The sequence below is a fragment of the Crocodylus siamensis genome, chromosome 2 (assembly GCF_052110815.1).
Source record: "Crocodylus siamensis isolate JL-2025a chromosome 2, ASM5211081v1, whole genome shotgun sequence".
Classification (NCBI taxonomy): domain Eukaryota; kingdom Metazoa; phylum Chordata; order Crocodylia; family Crocodylidae; genus Crocodylus; species Crocodylus siamensis.
In genome coordinates this window covers 58,312,219-58,332,153 of record NC_143396.1, presented here as the reverse complement: position 1 = coordinate 58,332,153, position 19,935 = coordinate 58,312,219, and the positions used below count along the sequence as shown (strand labels likewise).

The following is a 19,935-nucleotide window of genomic DNA, read 5'->3' as shown; positions in this document are numbered from 1 at the left end:
AGGTCTTTTTCTATTCTGTCATCCAAATAATTAATTAGCACTAGATCCTGTGGGACTCCACTTGAAATCTCTTATCATACCAGCATGGTTCCATTCACAATGACCCTTTGCTTATGGCTATCAAGCCCTTTTTTGAAGTGAGGGCAAGGCTTGAGTAGAGTGTCTAGTTCATTACTTTTCAGTCCCAAATGCTCCTAATTTTAGTGTGTAATTTTTAATTTATTTAAAGATGGCACAGAAAGGGAATTGGGATTGCTTCCTCTTATGGGGCATAAAGTATGCCTTTACAGTATTAGGTTTTTTACTTAAATTCTTTGGTTTTTTTACATAAGAAAGGTAGGTCCTATTTTTCCCCTATATCTTCTGGAGTCAATGGACAGTGGTACAATATTTTAAATACTTCCTGTAAGTGAAACCTGATAAAATAGGATATATTATTTAGCCGGTTTGAGAGGTGGGGTGAGGGGCTGGAGGGAGATTTTTTTTTTAAAGGGATATTTAATGTAAAATCCAGAGAAAAACATTGTGTTAACAATTTAATTTTTTTATGATTCAACATCCTTCTTTACTCAGTCTGAGGCTATTTAGTTGCCACCTACAACTAAGGCCTTATGCTGTTTGATACACTGTAGAACCATTTCTTTAATTGCATCTATAGGATAGAAGCACAAGTTATTTAATACCCCCATGCTGGCCATGTTGAACTGGTTTAATAACCTTTCTATTTCTGTCTTGTGTCCATGGCTGCATTGTTCTAAACAATTATCAATTGAAGTATCTTCTGGTAAATAACAACACAGCTCACAGCACAGCCCTGGAGAAGTTTCACTATGCTGCTGCACTTTGGAATAATAATAGGAGGGGAATAGAATTACTTTCAACCGGTTTGCATCTACACTTGTCCTAAAATGGTTTGCTCTGAACCAGTTTTTAGACTTGTTGGAACTGTAATTTACTGTAAATCATTCTATGTTCATTTGTAAACGTTCAAGAACTTCTTTATGTGGGTGTGAAATATCATGTGTTTGGTATTAGAAAGGATGACAGTTTTCTCAGACGTAAACAAGGCTTCAGAATCCTTTAGGGGAAAAAAGATGTGCATTTCTATTATTTTAAAAAAGCCAACATTTGCCTATTCGAATGTGGTGTGTATGTTGTTTTTTCCCCTCTTCCCCCTCCCCCAGACATTGAATGTATATTTTCATACATCATAAAGAAGCTGGAAAAGAATGTGACTTTCCTGTTAACGTTTTTTTCTTTCTCGTTATATCTCTTTTTAATGTCATGAGCTAGTACATGAACTTTGCAACGAACCACCTCATCAGAGTTTGTTCTCAGGTGTGCCAAATCCCTGACTGGAGGAAGGAGGGTGCTAGTAAATAACAGGAAAGAGTCTGAATTTCCATGGATATGTTTGATAAGTCTGTCTTCCTTTTAGGCAGCAGCAATGTTTAGCCTGTATTAAATGAAAGGAAAGGCTGTGTAGGGCTTTCAGAATGTGGAGTGCATAAGTGGAGGAAAAATCAGAACTGTAAAAGCTCGTTAGTGCTTTTGCATAGCCTCAAGTTTCAGCTCCTGAATGAAGCTGTAGCTCTGTCTGAAACTAAGGATAGAAAACAGCATTTTGAGGAAGGGAACAAAACCTAATTTTTATTCTGCTTGCATCTGAGTTCTCATCAAAATTCAACTGTGAATAGGATAAAAAAAGCATCATGATATTTGTTGTTTGGTTGGGGTTTTTTTGCTTGTCCAGTCTTGTCTTTTGTTTGGAGGGACTTCAGGGATGGATTGATACAGTTCCTTGTAGATGGACATTCTTTGGTATTATAAAAATATCCCTTTTGGTTACATAGCTATAAGAAATAAAACATCAGCCTGGGACAGAAGACTTCAGAATTCTTGAAAACTCCAAAACTCAAGTCTGGAAAGCCTCTGTTCTGCAAGGCCTTTTAGTTCAGTCAGGGTTTTTATTATTGTTTAAATGCTTTTGATTGACTGAAAAAGTCTGCTACTTACAAGTCAAAGTGAATTTTGTCATTGGCTTTTATAGAACCAGAGTGTTGTAAAAAGGATGATGCAGGAAATGTGAGGTGCAAAGGTCCTCATGTTGAGGACAGGCACTTTGTGCCAGAAAGCTTGCCTGACATGTTTCTCAGCTATACAGTTGGTCCACTAGACGATATCAGCAAAAAACCAAAACCTTGACTCTCCCATCCTTTTGGGTAGAGGTGAGAAGTTGTATTCTCCTCTGTTTTAAAAAAACTTCGGTGTCTTAGACCAGTGGGGGGCACCTTTTTGGCAGGCATGCCACAGATTGTCTCCACATGCCACACCAATCCCTCTCCCCTGCCCCATCTGCCATTCTGCTCTCTATTCCCTACTCGGTGCTCCTGGCCTGATCTGCTCTGCTTTCTGTTCCATGTCCTATCAGCCACTGCGGTGCCTATTCCCTGCCCAGTCTGCTGCATGCCACACATGTAGGCTGCCTGAGCCACTTGTAGCACGTGTGCTGCAGGTTGGCCACCCCTACCCTAAAACACAGGCATGCCAACTGGTTACCAAGGAGGTAGCCAGGGTTGAGGAATATCAGTGAAATGAAGGTAAGCTACATAAGTTAATTTTCATTACTGCAGGGTAAGAGCATATATACAGACAGTCGCCACTGATCCTCCCCATGGTAATTTGTTTGTGCGCCTGTTTTCTTAAACTATGTGATTTTTATTGTTCTATTTTTAATAGAAAATAGAAATATAGTCTGTGTGTGTGGTGTATTTATTTCTTTATTTAATGACTATTGTACATGGCCCAGGAACTATGATAAATAAGCTTTGTGTTATTGGATGCAGTCAGGACAACTGAGGTAGTTTTAGTACGCACGTTGGCTGCATACAGATGTTAAAAACAAAAACCCATGCGTCTGTATAGATTGGGAGTTTCAGCTGGGCTTCTTGGAGCTTTTATCTAAAGCTGATTGAATCACCTAAAAGTGCCAAAAAAGCCCCACTGCAATTTCCAATCTATACAGATGCTGGATGAGCTGGGTCCAGCTAACGCAATGCCTCTTTTGGGCATGTGCTTGAGCGTACTAAGTTTAAAGTAAAGCACCGTTTTTGTTTTTATTGTCTCCCTTCATTCTTTGAAAGGTTTTACCAGTATTTGTCTTTATCACACGAATCTCCATCTATGCAAATTTTTATAATCCATGGAGGTTCTAAAATGATACTCTTATACTTCAGGGTATAAACCAATCCTGTATTTTCTGGTATTATGAAAAGATTATTTAAGATCAGATTATTCCATAGTTGCCTACTAAGGGAATTTTTGCACTTTCCTTTTTAAGAATCTGGTATTGGCTACTACTGGATGTACAGTACCGGGCCAGAGGGACCAGTGATTTAGGTTCTATACGGAGGTGCACCGATATATTAGTTGCCTATCAGATCCACATCAAGAAAAGGGAAAGTGATATTTTGGCTGTTTTATAGCTGATAATGTTTCCCAATAATTATGCCTTCTGCACTGGGCCCTGGATGGCTGGGGCCCTGGATGCCTGGGTTTCCTTGGAGAAATGGTGGGTTTCCCCTTGCAGGTAGGAAGCATTCTAGCTTACAAGGGGTCCTGCTTGGGGCTACCAGGAGCGAGGCACAAGAGGTGCTGTGTGCGTGTATGTGGCTACATCCATGCATGCACATGGCCAGGAATGTAGCCAGGCAGCATGGAGGGCAGTTCTCTGCAGTTAAGTCTGTGGAGGGGAAGGAACATGAGTGGGGCATACTGAGGCCCCCATGGTGAGAGGGAGTGGGGCAGGGGTTAGGGGCGTTGCCCAGCCATGGCAGTGCATGGGACCTGGGGCTAGGGCTTGGAGCAGGATGGAGCCATGGGCAGCTTGTCCAGAGGGTACTGGGGAGGGGGGAGGGTGTGCAGTTGTAGGCCACTGTGTGCACCCTCCAGTGGAGGCATGGGGGGGGCACCAGCCCGGACATAGTGGGGATTACGGAAACGTGGTGGGATGAAACGCATGATTGGGTGGTCAATGTCAAGGGCTATAGGCTGTACAGGAGGGACAGGATAGGAAAGAGTGGTGGGGGCGTGGCGCTCTATATTAAGGAGGAATACACATCCTCGTTAATTAGCAAGGAGCCAGGGGAGGGGCACTCTGAAGTGCTTTGGGTTAGAGTACAAGGCAATCGAGGGGAAAGGGACTTAACGGTGGGAGTCTACTACAGAACTCCCAACCAGGGAGAAGAGCTTGACCAGGAATTCTTGGGTCAGCTCACAGAGGTAGTGAAGGCTAAGGATGCGGTTGTCATGGGGGACCTGAATTTCCCGGACATCTGCTGGGAAGAGCAGTCAGCCAGGTCTGACTGCTCACGTAGGTTCTTGGCCAGAGTACAGGACCTCCATCTAACCCAGGAGGTGCACAGCCCCACCGGGGGGATGCCTTGTTGGACCTAGTGCTGGCCATGGGTGATGACCTGATGAGGGGGCTGCGGGTGCTCGACCACCTGGGTGACAGCGATCATCGCCTGCTGGAATTCACCATCCAGCGCAAGGCGGCAAAGGCATGCAGTGAGGCAGCGGCCCTAGATTTTAGGAGGGCAGACTTCAACGAGCTAAGGAGGATAGTTGGAGAAGCGCTGAGGTCCCAGGGGGGAGGGGAGCCAGGTGTCCAAGGAGAGCGGTCGCTCCTTAAGGAGACGATCCTGCAAGCCCAAAGGAAGGTAATCCCAACGAGGATCAAAGGGAGCAGGAGAGCACACAAGCCTCTGGCTCACCAAAAGCATCCGGGAATGTCTCCTTGCTAAAAAGGAGGCTTATACCCAGGGGAAAGAAGGGGTCATCACCAGGGAGGACTATTCTGTAGTTGCTCGGGGATGTAGGGGGCAGTTAGGAAGGCCAAGGCAGAGATGGAACTGGGACTAGCTTCCCAGATTAAGGACAATAAGAAGTCTTTTTTTAAATATGTAGGGGGTAAAAAGAAGGTCCCGGGTAATGTGGGGCCCTTGCAGGATGACATGGGTAACTTGGTCATCACACCAGACGGCAAAGCTAACATGTTTAATGATTTCTTTGCCTTTGTCTTCCTAAGTAGGGACCAGAACAGCCACCTCCCTGCTGGGCCCCCCTTGGGCCCCGGGGGACGCACACCTGGACCACGGGTTAGCGAGGATTTAGTTAGGGAGCTTCTGGAGGGGTTGGACCGTATTCAAGTCAGCCGGCCCGGATGATCTCCACCCTAGAGTTTTAAAGGAACTGGCCGAGGTCATTGCAAGTCGCCTGGCACAACTTTATGAGCACTCATGGTGCTCTGGTGAGGTACCGGAGGACTGGAAGAGGGCCAGCATGTTCCCCATCTTCAAAAAAGGCAGGAAGGAGGACCCAGGAAACTATAGGTTGGTTAGTCTCACCTCGATCCTAGGCAAGCTGTTTGAGAAAATTATGCTGGCACACATCCAGGAGGGGCCAGCAGGAGACTGCATGCTTAGGGGCAACCAACACGGGTTCATCAGTGGCAGGTCCTGTCAGACCAACCTGGTGGCCTTTTACGATCAAATCACCAGATCATTAGACACAGGGGTAGCAGTGGATATAATCTTCCTGGACTGCCGGAAGGCTTTTGACACTGTCTCTCACCCTGTTCTCATCAAGAAACTGGGGGGCTGTGGTGTAGACACCCACACAGTCAAATGGGTCGCAAACTGGCTGGAGGGCCGCTCCCAGAGGGTGGTAGTAGATGGGTCCTTCTCAACCTGGAAGGACGTGGGCAGTGGGGTTCCGCAGGGCTCGGTCCTTGGGCCCGCACTGTTCAACATCTTCCTCAGCGATTTGGACGACGGGGTAAAAAGCACCCTGTTCAAATTTGCTGATGACACTAAGATGTGGGGGGGGATGTGGGTACATTGGAAGGATGCAAGAGGCTACAATCAGACCTCGACAGGTTACAAGGGTGGGCGGACGAGAATAGGATGGGTTTTAACACAGACAAGTGCAAGGTGATGCAACTTGGGAGGAACAAGCGGCACCATACCTACAGGTTGGGGAACTCCCCTCTTATCAGCACGGAGGCGGAAAGGGATCTGGGGGTCATCGTTGACTCCAAGATGAACATGGGCCGGCAGTGTGGAGAGGCAGTCAGGGAAGGCCAACTGCGCCTTGGCATGCATCCACAGGTGCATCTCGAGCAGGTCCAAGGAGGTGATCCTGCCCCTCTATGCAGCACTGGTCAGGCCGTAGCTGGAGTACTGCGTCCAATTCTGGGCGCTGCACTTCAAGAGGGATGTCGACAGCATGGAGAGGGTCCAGAGGAGGGCCACTCGTATGATCAGGGGACAACAGGGCAGGCCCTATGAGGACAGGCTGCGGGACCTGAACCTGTTCAGCCTCCAAAAGAGAAGGCTGAGGGGGGATCTTGAGGCCTGTTATAAACTAGTCAGGGGGGATCAGCAGGCATTGGGGAAGTCACTGTTTCCCAGAGCACCGCCAGGAGTGACCAGGAATAACGGTCACAAGCTGGCAGAGGGTAGATTTAGGTTAGATATCAGGAGGCGCTACTTCATGGTCAGGGCGGCTAGGGTCTGGAACCAGCTTCCAAGAGAAGTGGTGTAGGCTCCTACCCTGGGGGTGTTTAAGAGGAGGTTGGATGAACTTCTTGCTGGGGTCATTTGACCCCAGTATTCTTTCCTGCCATGGCAGGGGGTCGGACTAGATGATCTGCTCAGGTCCCTCTGACCCTAGAAACTATGAAACTGTGTCTGATTTTTCCACCACTTATGCACTCCACATTCTGAAAGCCCTACACAGCCTTTCCTTTCATTTAATACAGGCTAAACATTGCTGCTGCCTAAAAGGAAGACAGACTTATCAAACATATCCATGGAAATTCAGACTCTTTCCTGTTATTTACTAGCACCCTCCTTCCTCCAGTCAGGGATTTGGCACACCTGAGAACAAACTCTGATGAGGTGGTTCGTTGCAAAGATCATGTACCAGCTCATGACATTAACTGGCTATCAGTATCATACAAGAAAATCTTTATCAGTGCATCCCTAGTCATGTGCACTGAAGTCAGGGGTTGTCAACCAGGGATATGCGTAACCACCAGGGGTACTTGGAAAGGGGCTAGGGGGTATGCGCAGGTGGATGGGTGGGGATAGAGCACCGCCACCTCCCAAAAGCAGGGCTGGGGGAGGCAGGGTGAGGGCAGCAGCTCCCATCTGGGGGCTGCAAAGGTGCTGCACAGCCAGCCAGATGCTGGAGGTGGGGAGGAGAGGAATCGCATGCAGCAGCAGGAGCCTCCGCTATTTACAACCACCCTGCGCCGCTGCTGCTGCATGCAAGTCCTTCCCACTTTGTGTCTGGCCACCCCCCACCCCCAGCTCTGCTAGAAATGTACCCAGAGGGGTACACTCCTTTAAAAAGGTTGAAAACCCCTGTCTTAAGTGATTTGCTTTGCCCAAAGATACTCTGTAGTCTAATTCAACAGATTCACAAAACTCTTAGTCCTGTGCTTGTGTCTCTAACCTCTTTCTCCCTTTGGCAGTGGGATTTCTGAACTGCTGACTTAGTGATTACTATCCTCAAATAGATATTACATGATAAAAACAGAGAACCCTGTTGTAGTATGAGAATCAGTCAAATTATTCATGTGACATTCATAGCATCGTTCTGTATGGAACATTCTCTTTGCATTCATGTGACCCGGCTCTCTCTGAACCTTCACTGATGTTATTTTCCTGTGGTTTCAAGTAATTCTTTCCCTGCACAGTACTGCTTTCATGGGATTGCTTTAACAGTTTGATTTGTCATGCCACCTGACAATTCTTTCAGAATTTGCCTTCCATTAATTTCCACCTGTGTTAAGAGTCGTAAAAGTTTAATTAGATTATGTCTCTGAAATCTATACAAACCAAACTCCTGTAGGCAGACATAAGTTAAAAAACAGGTTGTCACCTGATTGGGATATTCAGAAATACTTCCACAACAGATATTTTCAGCATATACCTGTGAAGAATGCACGGTAGTCCCAACTACAAATTCCTGTGCGGATTCCTATTTTCACTAGCTTTTCCAGTGTAAACCAATAGTATCTTAATAGATCATTTTGATTCACTGTGAGATTCCTGTAAATTGCAAACCATTTTTTCCTAAAGCATTCTCTTGATTTTGTTCTTGCATTACTTTTATTCTAAGATTAATAACCATAGTCTATCCACTGCATTGACACTTCTGTAAAGCTTTTCTTTTTTAATGAACCTTTTTCCCTTCAAACACTTAACACTAAATATGTTAATTTGCATATTAGCAATACCTTTCAATTTCATAGTTAAAATAATGAATTACATCTGTTGCAGTTATTGGATAGTGCTCCATACTAAAATTACTTAAAATAAATTCACTAGGATAAAATAGAAAAGCCATAGTAGGTTTGGATGACTCTTAACAGGGCCATTTTAGTTAAATGTCCAGTTTATACTTTTTAGTAACTGTGAAAAGGATGGTATTTGTAACTGAATCAAATGCAAAAGTATTTATTGTATCCGGTATAGTAAACTACATATTCCCATTAAAATAAGTTTTCCATTTTGTAAGTTAATAATTTAAGGGAACTACTGTGCGTGCGCGCGCGTGTGTGTGTGTACTGTTATATAATGAATTAAAATAAAATCAGGTTTTGTAGCTCTTAAGCCTTTTATATAATAAATGTTGACCTGACTTAGAAAAGTAGAACTTCCCACTAAATCAGAATATGCTTTTAAGGTCATGAAGATAAACTCTTGGCTTACCTATGTCAATAGTCTCTTTCTTTATATGTGTGGCTTCCAAATCTTCTTGGGTGGAATGGATGAAATCATCTTCATCTTCAGAGATTTCTGGAAACCCATAGAATTGTCATTTAATATAAAAATGAACAGTTTTCAGCTGTTCTAAGCACAGCTACTCACATGTTCATATTGCTAGTATTTATGATTTTCATCCTTAATTCCATGGGGCCTTTACCTTTCTTGGCCTGTTAACTCAAAAATATATGAACATCTGAAAATACATTCTCAGAATAATAAATATATACAGTACTTTTAGGACATTTATGTATTAAAAATACCTGTCAAAAGAAATGTGATATCATCTCGATCAGTTAATGGATTTAATTCCAAAACTTCATCAATCAGTACTTAAATTACTGGTTCTGAACAAATGTCTGCGGACCACTGTGGTCTGTGAAATCAGGGTAGGTGGCCCACAGGTGGTTTATGGATTGCTATCCCCCCTGTGCCCTGACCTTTTAGTTAAAGTTTGATAAGAATGTGTGGTCTGCTGATAGTGTTGAGGGTTAATGGCAGGTCTGACCCCAACACTTTGGGAGCCACTGATTTTCTTTTTTTTTTTTTTGTTAAGGATATGGACAGAAGTACAGCTGAAGTGGCTTCAAAAGGGGAGCAGAAGCTGCTGTTCCAGAGCCAGTGGGGCAAATTTCCCCAATTTTGCTCAATGAAGCAGTTAAAGCTGGAGCTGTTTTGCTACACTTCTGTCACTACAAGCTCATTCACAAGTAATGGCTGTTGAGAGCTTGCAAGCAGCAACTCCACTTCTCCTTTTGAAGCCACTAGGAGTGTATGTTTGTCTGTAACCTTTGACTCAGTGGGACAGGGAGTTATCTTAGCACTTCTGTTGTACAGAGCATGGAATGTCCGGACCTGATCTTAGTTGAGGTCTTTACATGCTACGATAATACAAATAAATGATAAAGAACTGGGGATTGTGAATGCAGCAGAATGTGGGTACTTTTATGAGGTCAGAAAACAATGCTCATAAAAGTTCTAATCCAGTGCCAGCTGAAATCAATGGAACAACTCCCAAATAACTTCAATGGGCCTGTAATTGGACCCAAAAAGAAGGTATAATTTGCTGCCATACAGGTGGTATATGGTGATGCCCTGTTCATAGTTCTGCTAAGAGGGGACAATAAGCACTTTTCTCTCTTGCCAATCAAGATCCCAGTCTTCAAGGAAGAAACATTCCAAAAGTAGCTCTTTTATTTACATAGTGCTGCCATGACTTGCCTGTTTCTCAACTGGCTAATGCTGACATTGATATATTTTCTCTTTGGCATGGGGAGGGTTGTCTACCTCCTAGTTAATCAGTCCCCAATCCTTTGACAGAGCCCATCTTGTGACAAAGCAATGACGCATATATTTTTGTATCTTTACTTTGCAGCTGATGTACAACGGATGAAAGCCAAGGACATGGAGTGGCTCAGTGGCAGCAGTTCCTGGCTTCTAGCTCTGTCCTCTGCCATTGAGCAACAGAATGTAATCAGTCTTCTTAACAGATTTTTTGCTTAAAAATTAGCAAAGAAAATCAATGTTGACTTATTTGAATTGTCAGCTCATCTGCTGACACACATGATGTTATCCTGTTGCTTTGCTGAGAATTAAGAGTCTTCCCTAATTTTCAGTCTCCTGTGTTTTTTTTAAATTTCTGTAGCACAAATGAACTCCCTAAAAAGTGGGAGAAGTCAAAACTAGACAAGATGACTGTAGTCTGTGGCCCAAAAAACATTTAACCATCTAGGTTACCCAGATGGTAATGCCTTGCTGCTTTATTTTCACTGCAGATGCCATGCAAACCTGTAGCAGTAGACGTAAAAATCCCAGAGGCTCAGAGTTGTGACTCTGTGGATGCTGGTAGTATTAGACTGTGTAAGCAGCTGAAGCCAGCCATCCAGGTCCACTTTAGTAGAAAATGGCTGGGGTTCAAGATTTTTAAAATTAGGGAACTTAAAATCAGATTCCTCGGTCTACATCGTCAAGTTCTCAAAGCCTCCAATAGCAGCAACATTTTAAGGGGAGGTTTTGTATTTAGATACCTGAATAGGTACATATGTCTATTACCCTGTGATTTTAAATACCCATACATAGAAAATCCTGGCCTAGATATTTATTTCAGATGTCATGCAACTATACTGGAACATACCTTGTATCAAAATTAAGAGGGAATCTAAACATTTTAGAAAAGAATGATGAAAAAGGTCTCCCATTACTGTTATAATTGCTCAGAAATGCATTTTATTATTTCTTTTGCATCAGTCTATTTTGACCATGTGTTTGGAAGACTTTTTTGGAAACTTGCTTTGTTGTTCCATTGACCTTTCATGTAATGGAAGATGAATAGAAATTTAACCAAGTACTCAATTTTACATTGTTTATGTCTGTTGACATGATTTTTATAGGTCTGTGTAGTTAAGTGTGTGTCAGAGGGTCAGGGTGGAATACATAGACCCTAGATTAGAATTGACTGGTTTTCCTTGTTCGTGCTTTCTACCTTCTCCACGAGTAGAAAAAACAAGCTCCTTGGGTATATTTTTAGAATGAGTTAGGCCTAGAAGTTGTTTAATAAAATGAAGCATCACTCATGCTGACTGGATTCAAGAAATACAGGACAGATTTCTCAGGAAAAGGAGGGCTGTACAAGGGTATTAGACTTTCACAGGTCTCTCTTGCTAAGGTTTTAGTGATGCTGTTGTGTCAGATAATGCTGGGGCACCCTCTGCTGGCTAATCTATTTGGAAAGCTACTTGAATGCATAAGTGGAATGTAGTAAATTATTCTAAAAAAAGAATCAGTAATGACTGCAGTTTTGGAAGAACTCCATAGAGAAGACTATATGTGGACTGATGCATTTAAAGTAGGCATTTAGTATTTAGAGGCTATATTTCTTGAATGTGGATATATTTAAAAGTACAGAGAGTAAACTCAACTAATTAGAAGTTTTTTCTGAAACGGGTATCAGTTAGATTAGGGCTGCCCAACTGGTGTTAAATTATGGTCCTTTGGCAGGGCTTGTTGGTGTGGCTGCTAGAGCTGCTGGGTTGACGGGGTTCCAGAACCCAGGGACAAAGGGGGGCATGGGGAGCAAGTGGCTTTTACCCTCTGGGTTCCAGAGCTGTGCCACCACAGTGGCCCCAGTAGTCATGCTGAGAAATCACTACTCCTCTACCACAGATGGATCTTCTAGCCTGCAAGAAACCCATGGTTCAGATCTGGCCCATGAGGCCAAATAAGCTGGACAGTCCAGTGAAAGCCAACCTTTTTGTACAGTACGCCACTAATTAGCCCAGAAATCTCCCAGAGTGCTGCTCTGATTCCCTTCCCTTCCTGTTTTGTTGCTCTGGCTTCTGCTTCCTGCCCTGTGCTCTGTGACCAATTTGCTGGGGGTTTTTCTGCTTCTTGCCTTGTCTTTTCCTTTCCTGATATGCCATGTGCCCCATACACAGATATTGCCCAAGCCACTAGTGGCACCCATGTCACAGGTTGACCACCCCTGTGTCATCAGACCATGATTCAACCATTTTATTGTATATATGCTATAAAAGAAAAATGAATCTCTACAAGGACCTGGTATTTTTTAGTTTGTGGCTCTGATCTACATCTGGGAAATGTATCGAAAGGGATAAATGTAAAGGTATGCCACCACTGTGGTGGAAGAGGTGAGCTAGCTCAGGTATTGACTGCACTGAAGTCATGGCAAAAGAGAGCATGGCCTGGGCAACTGCTCAACTCAGCTTCTTAGGCAGATTTTGTAGCTGGTGTTGAGGTCTGTGCTGCCTGACTGTCAATACCTGAGCTAACTAGTTTAAAGCTAACTTGAGTGTGTTAGTATAATGGACTTGTACATTTTTTGCTGAGGAAGCAAAATACTCTTTGTATAATTAATTAGAGGCCCAGATGTCAAGGTCTGTTTGAAGGTTAAATGTCAATCTCCATATTTTTTTTTATGGTCAATATGTAACATTAATGTTTTCTTCAAGCTTGCTCTCCTCCTCCTCTTCTTGTCTTTAAAAAGTCATGTAAGCAATCATGTCTAAATTGATAAAATAGTCACTCCCTGGGTTAATATAGTCTGAATGATGCTGCATAAATACATGGTGTTTTTAAGGAGTGAGGGCAGAACCTGAGCTGCTATGAATTGCCAAAGCTCCATTGCCTTTAAGGGAGCTATGACAGTTTTACATCAGTAAAACAATGAAGGAGGGACAGAACTTTTTCAACATTAGAATACAGAAAGTACTGAGGCATTACTACTATTGCCCAAAGGCACAATTTGGCCATTTATGTACCAATAAAAATCAGAGTGGCTTGCTCTTCTAGAACTCGATTTAATTTGAGTCTGTGTACTTCTGATATGAACTAGGGTAGTGAGGGGACATCATTCTGGCATTTCAAAAGTTTGCCCAAGAAGGAATTTTTTTATTGGAGTTAATTTTACTGGAGCAGCTCTTCAAACAAGAAGTATTTCAAACACCATTTTTTTTCAAATTGCTGTAAAGTAATCTACATCTTACACTGCCATGAAGCTATAACGCTAATTTATTTATCCTATTTATTTTTTGTTCTTCTATTTTAGGTAAAATTTTTCATCCATCAGTATTTTACTTGGCACACGTTACAGGTGACCTTAACTGTGCCTCACATGATCTCCTTATGAATTTTTTTTGCATTCTCTTTCTTTCTGATTAGATTTTTAAGGGGAATATAAATGTCATGATAGCCTATTTTTCCTTAACTTGGACTCTGTGGTATCTATACACATGCTCTGGAGTGGAGGGAAGCATTTTAATTAGAGTGTTTAATTAAAACACTCTGAGCATCACATGTATTCAGTGTCCCATACTTCAAAATGGCCATTTTGAAACACAAGAACACTGAATACATATGACACAGAGGCTGCTAATTAGTTCCAACAGACTTGCAGCAGACTTGATTAATCAGCCTGCTCCAACCCATACTAATTAGCACGACAGAGCAGAGTTTTGTCATGTGTATAGGCTCCCTGAGTGCACTCAGGCCAGGGACAGAAGTTGCACATAAACCAGTTTAAGTGATCAGAAACTGATTTAAAGCTGTAACAGAACAGAAGTTCAGTGCACTTAAACTGCTTTCAAAATGGCCCAAACTGGTTTAAGAGAAACCCAGTTGGATGCAATATTAGACTGAACTGATTTAGGTAAAACCGGTTTATGGAACTTCTGTCCCAGATCCCCTCCCGGTTCAAGTTTAACTCAATCACCCAACACCCCAGGAGGCTTTGCAGCCCTAGGCTGTGCTGTCTGCTCCAGTGGGGCAGGGTTGGCCCCACCCATCTACTCCCTAGCTGGAGCACTATCACTGTTCCACCTGGCTGAGAAGGAGTTGGGGCAGGGGGGGGATGGACCTGGATCCAGCCCCCAGCTGGGGCTTGCCTGTTTGGGTGGAGGAAGCAACCTCTCCCAGGCTTTTCCCCCAACTGTCTGGTTGAGCAGAGTGTGTGTGTCTGGGGGGGGGATGCATGGCCAGACCCTGGCCTGGGCTGCCAGACTGAGGCACAGAGGGGTTTAAACAGCCCCTCCCAGGCTTGTCCTCCCCCGCCCCCCCCCCCCCCCAGCATGGCCCAGAGCTGGCATGCTGAGGCAGAGTTGGGGGAGGGGAGTTTAAACTGCTTCCTTGGCCCACATGGGACCCCAGCTGGGGGAGGCAACCCCTCCCAGGCTTTTCTTCCACTCCCAACTCAAATGAAGTGAAGAGGTTATGGACAGACCCCCACCTGGCCCTGCAGGCTAAGGCAGATTTAAACCCCCTCCCTGGCCTGTATGTGACCTCAGCCAAGGTCTGCCTGGCCATGGGAAGTCAACCCCTCCCAGGCTTTTTCCACTCTGCTCCAGTGGGGAGAGGGGGCCTTGAGCAGGTACACTTGGGGTGTTGTGGTGGGATCCTGGGGAGGGGCTCTATTGCCCCCCAGACAGACCCTGGTTGAGGTCCTATATGGACCAAGGAGGGAGTTTAAACCCCTCTTCCCCCAACTCTGCCTTGGCAGGCCAGTTTTGAGCTGGGACCTGGCCATGCCCCCCCACCCTGCTGGAGTGGAGGGGAAAGCCTTCAAGGGTCTGATCCCCGACCCTGGCTGCCATCCCATGTTTAACCTACAAAGATTAGTCATGTTGTCCAGTTTTGACTTCTCCCACATTTACAGTTTAACCTGCAAAGACTGAATTTATTTAGCTTTGGGTTTGTGACTCTCTGTGCTTAGCCTCATTGTCTGTAGAATATGTGGTTATGTGCTTTTATGACAAAGGGAGAATGTGACTGAACTTACATTTTTAATAGCACACAGTTCCTGCCTTAAGGAAATGAGCTACAGTAATACCATCCAGTACACCTCAAATTACTTCTTGTGATCAATGAAATGCTTTAATCACTCACTTATCACAGCAGTCTCTTTCAGAGTATATGGAACTGCTAGGTTCTCTGAGGTAGTGTTCACAGAACCATCTGCCAAAAGATTCAAGTTTTACATTAAAATTCTTTAGTTTTACATTAGACTCTTTGAATGCCGTAGCCTATCATAGCCTACCATAGTACCCCTTAATAAAAATCTTATTTTATAAGCATACTCAGTTTCTTGCAGCTAAGGGAGGTCACAGAGTCTTTACTAGAAATGCTTAAAACCATATTTGAAACAGTTTCAGAGGGCCAGCTGTATAAATATACATGTCCTTTGACTGCTGCAGATGCTTCCTCTGCCTGAAGAAGGGTGTTTGTACCTGAAAGCTTGCAAAGAAGTTTTCCAACTATTTTAGTTGGTCCAGTAAAAGATATCAGATTTACCCAAAGAACTGTGTCTGCCCATGCCCTTTGAAACATTCGAAGAGCTGCTGAAACTCTGCAGAGCAGTAGCTCTTTAAATGAGCCACTACTTTGAAGTGTTTCACTTTTTGCTTCTCTGTCCCTGGACACAATTTGTCCAGGGACAGAGAGGCAGAGGCTGCCAGCTGTCCAGCCCCAGCACCAGCCCTGGTTTGTTTGCAACCTTTTCATATATTCTTGCAACCCGCAGGTTGAAAAATGCTGCTCTAGTGTGCTTCTGCCTATCTTGTTAGCACAAGAGGAGGCTGCAGCTGGGGAATGTCCCAGGGGCTGTATGTTTGTCCCCTGGCTGAAATGGTTTACCTGAAAAGTTTCCAAGCACACTTCACTTGAAACCATTTTGGAAGTTACTTCTGTCTGTCCCTAGTGACATTACAGTAAATCATTTCTGCACCCCTCCAATTGAGTGTTAAGCCCCTACTTTTACCCTGAATATTGAACTACCAGCCATAATCTGTCCTGCATCTCTGTAAACACCACATGGGGGTAGAACACTGAACCCTCATTCTGTAGCCAACAGGAAGCAACTTACATCTTTTTTTTATCTTCCCATTTGACATTTTTACCTTTTAAACATTTGTCAGACTTTACTCTTGTCACAAACCCATCTACAGAGTGCCCCCCAGAGCATCTCCCTGCTGTTCCACTGTTGTCCCAAGGAACAGACTTGGGTTCCCCTGGACTATCTCCCTATCTGAACTCCACTGCCCTTATACTAGACCCCACAGCTGCAGCAAAGAGCTCCAGGTGGTCTCTCCTTTGGGTTGTGAAAGAAATTTTAGGTCTCCCTTTCCACAGAATGGGCTAGTCTGGAATATCACTTGCCCAGAGATCGCTCGTTCTACAAGCAACCAGTAAGGAGACGAAAGGATTTCTTAGGTAGGAGAAAAGAATTATACAAGCAAAAGTGACCATAACTTTGTAGACAGAAAAACTAGGCAAGTAAAGTTTCTTACCCTCTCATCTGGCTACACCCTAGCCCTTCTGAGAGACCTGTCAGCATCAGCAGAAATCAGCCATCCTGCTGTTTCTGCCAGCACTGGCTCCTGAGCCTTATCCAGCCTGAGGAAAAATCCAAAAGACCCTGAATCTATCTTGGACCCTCAAATACCCCCAAAACTAGTACCCACCTGCCCCCATCAGCAGTATTCTAATTGATCATGCGTCTCCAGAATCCTCCATAAATTTCTGGTCCCCCACTGTCTATTTAGACACAGCCCAAGACAAATGGCAGTGTCTCCCATTGCCTGAGGAAGGGTGTTTGTGCCCGAAAGCTTGCAAATAACTTTCTCCAACTAGTTGTCTAATAAAAGATATCCAAGCCAAAGAACCTTGCCTGCCTATGTCCTTAGACCAACACAGCTACAACCAAGAACCCTGGTCTCCCTGAGGCACCTGGAATTCCTCTGGCTGATGGGCCTTTTCTCTCGGATGCCTTTTCTATAGAGGAGTTGATTTCCCTATTACAGGCAGACAATGCCTTGGGTACCTAATAATGTCTTCTGCTTATGTATGGGAGTAGCAATTTTTCTTGTCCTTGTGTCACAATACTAAAAGAGTTTAGCAGTTCTGCCCACTCCCTTACTTTGACTAAACCGTATCCCAAACAATAAAATATATATACAGACAGCATAACGTAACATATACTGTGATAACGGCAACAGAAATGGATACAGATCTTACATTCAGAGTGCCTTCCAGAGTGAGACCACTCATGCCATATCAGTACAAGAAAACATTCATGACACCTCCATGAACCACCAGACCAGTGTGGACTTTGTGACAACTAATGAATAAGCAAAATTTCATATTGGGTTATACCACAGCTGACTGAACAATGCCAAATTGTGGAGTTGTAAAACTGAAGTAAATAACAGGAAATGAAACTCAGCTCACCTAAACCAGTTTCTTCTTCTTTTATACGTGTGGTCCTTGGGCATTCCAACCTATTGCATACAGTATTATTTTCATCAAATTTTGTAGGGAGCACTGCATATATAGATAAAGATAAAGATTACATAGTGATCAATACTACACAGTCTATTGACATTCTTTTTTTCTTCTACTTTTAGGCCTTTATATTGCTCTGTGGGTGTTTCAAAATGTTGCTTTGGGAGTTTAGATATGGATTTTATTTTAAACTACAATTTAAAAGAAAACAGGAACGTTTAAATTACCTGACTCAGAACATTTCTTTATTTCTATAACTCGTAGGTCTTCTGAAACATTACTAACAGAATCCTCTTCACCTGTGTCTCCTGATGTTTCTGTGTAAATAATGTATTATTGAATTAGGATATTGCTTATCTATAGTACTTTTGCAGTTGTAGAAGTTTGTTTCAGTACATTATTCATTGTTTGTTTGTTACTTTCTTTCCTCCTTTTAACCAGCAGTGAACCCAGGGTACCAAGCTGTGGACCCCCTTGACTAGATCTTTAAAGTTCTTATAATTTATTCACCTAGCAATATCACTTAACATTGACAGGTAACTATGACCACACAGAATAAAATGCAGATCCTGCTACCATTCTACCTGCTGTCTTTACAGCTTTTCATAATTTTCAACAGCTAGAAAATTATGCTAGAAAATGTTATGGATAATGAAGCTTTTCCGCAACATCTACAGGTTTGTCCTGTTTCTGGAACAAAGTGAGATGTGTGTTGAAAAGTTAAAGGGGGGAGTAGGGCATGAGGAGGGCATTGTTAACATGACCATAGGCCAAACCTGCACTTTCTCTGCTCTCCTGCTTTCTTCCTCCACTCTTGTAGTTCTAGTCTTTTCTCTGTTCCTTCCTGCAGATAATCTTGCCATTGTTTGGGTCAGAACAACCTCCTTTACCTCTTTTTGCATTTGAAAGGGCTTCCCTGCATTTCTTTTGAATCGTAATCTCTTCATATTTTTACATATCATTTGAAAGAGAAATCTCTTCTTAGCCTTTACATGTCATTTCCTTTTGTAAAAGGATTTGATGATTGTTACCTAGTATGAAAGATCAACCTGTGTAATACAGTATTATTTTAGAATTAACCCACTAGACAAGTTAGCATGTTTCCATTCATGGTTTGTTTGCTTTTTTCCCAATAAATATTTTGGGTAGCTCATTGGTTTTGAAATATTTTGGAGCAGTGGACTGCTGTCAATACTTTTTGGACTAGTTCACCCTTTTATTGCCAGTATTTTAATTGAAAAGTGGGGATGGGAGGGAGTATGCGCTGTTCTGCTAGCTGTCCTTATAAAACACTGTTGTCCATAGATCATACTTTGGGAACCACTGATCTAGCAGATGCTTGTGTAACTTTTTAAGTTGTTTTAATGCTTGAAAACTAATAATGGCAAACAATGTTTGGATAGCCAGAGTTCTTACCTATGGAGTCCTTTTCTGTATTAGCTTCTGTCCATTCTGTAGGCCTCTTGCTTTCATTGTTATCTGATTTACTTGATTGTTCAACAGTACTGTGTCCCAGAATAGCATCCAGTTCATTAAAGAATATCATACTTTTATTCACATTCCCTGAGTCTTGGGCGTTTTTTACGCTCTTGTATTCATGTTTTAGATTTTTATACTTTGTTCTGCACTGCTTCCAGTCCCTGTCAATTCCGAATTTTTGAAGCCTAGCAGCAACCTGTTCAAATATTCTTTTATTTCTCACTGTGCCCTCCAGTTGTTGCTGGATGTTTTTGTCTGACCATATGCATATTAGAGCTCTGACTTCATTAACAGTCCAGTGTTTTCCTCCTTCGCTCGCTACCGTTGGAATAAAAGGTGGATTTTTGGAAGCGTCTAGTGCTGAGGTTGGATTACCTGCATCATGAGGGGTGGTGGAGAGACACAGATACGGGTTACCTGCATTAGGTAGTTGGGGTAGAGGGAGGACAGAGAGAATGAGAATTGAAGGAAAGTGGTTTTTATTTCTTAACAATTTTTCCCCAAACACAATGGAGCAAAAATAAAAATAATATCAAAGAAATAATATCAAGCAGTGAATTGTCAGCATTTTGTTAAATTATGAAGCTGTATAGTATGTGCAGCTCTTATGTACAGTATGTGACGTTTATAATGATGCATTTTAGTTTGTCTAATTAGTAGTTCTCTTTTCTCAGACAGATTGATTTCAGGATCAATAGATTTGTTTTGTAGTGCTGTTTATTGTTTAAAATAGTAAGACATTTATGAAACGTCTTCCATCTCATGACCTCAGGGCACTATCCAAACACCAATCAGCTAGGCCTTGACCCTGCAGACGTGGACTTAATTT

General features: G+C 43.1%; 2 protein-coding genes across 7 annotated transcripts in view; one reads left to right on the top strand and one right to left on the bottom strand.

Annotated features, from left to right (window-relative positions):
• PPAT (phosphoribosyl pyrophosphate amidotransferase) overlaps positions 1 to 19,935 on the top strand; it is a 96,699-nt gene that overhangs the window by 22,891 nt on the left and 53,873 nt on the right. The gene's annotated exons all lie outside the window — the stretch shown is intronic.
• PAICS (phosphoribosylaminoimidazole carboxylase and phosphoribosylaminoimidazolesuccinocarboxamide synthase) overlaps positions 1 to 19,935 on the bottom strand; it is a 74,820-nt gene that overhangs the window by 41,322 nt on the left and 13,563 nt on the right. For 3 of the 6 annotated variants that reach the window (XM_090035973.1, XM_090035974.1, XM_090035977.1), the window contains 5 exons: positions 19,044 to 19,523; positions 17,855 to 17,944; positions 17,574 to 17,666; positions 15,234 to 15,302; positions 8,784 to 8,870 (listed from right to left, as the gene is read on the bottom strand). In XM_090035973.1, coding sequence (XP_089892099.1) covers positions 8,784 to 8,870; positions 15,234 to 15,302; positions 17,574 to 17,666; positions 17,855 to 17,944; positions 19,044 to 19,523 — 819 coding nt within the window. The remainder of the gene's footprint in view (positions 1 to 8,783; positions 8,871 to 15,233; positions 15,303 to 17,573; positions 17,667 to 17,854; positions 17,945 to 19,043; positions 19,524 to 19,935) is intronic. The other 3 variants (XM_090035975.1, XM_090035978.1, XM_090035979.1) reach the window with 3 other exon arrangements.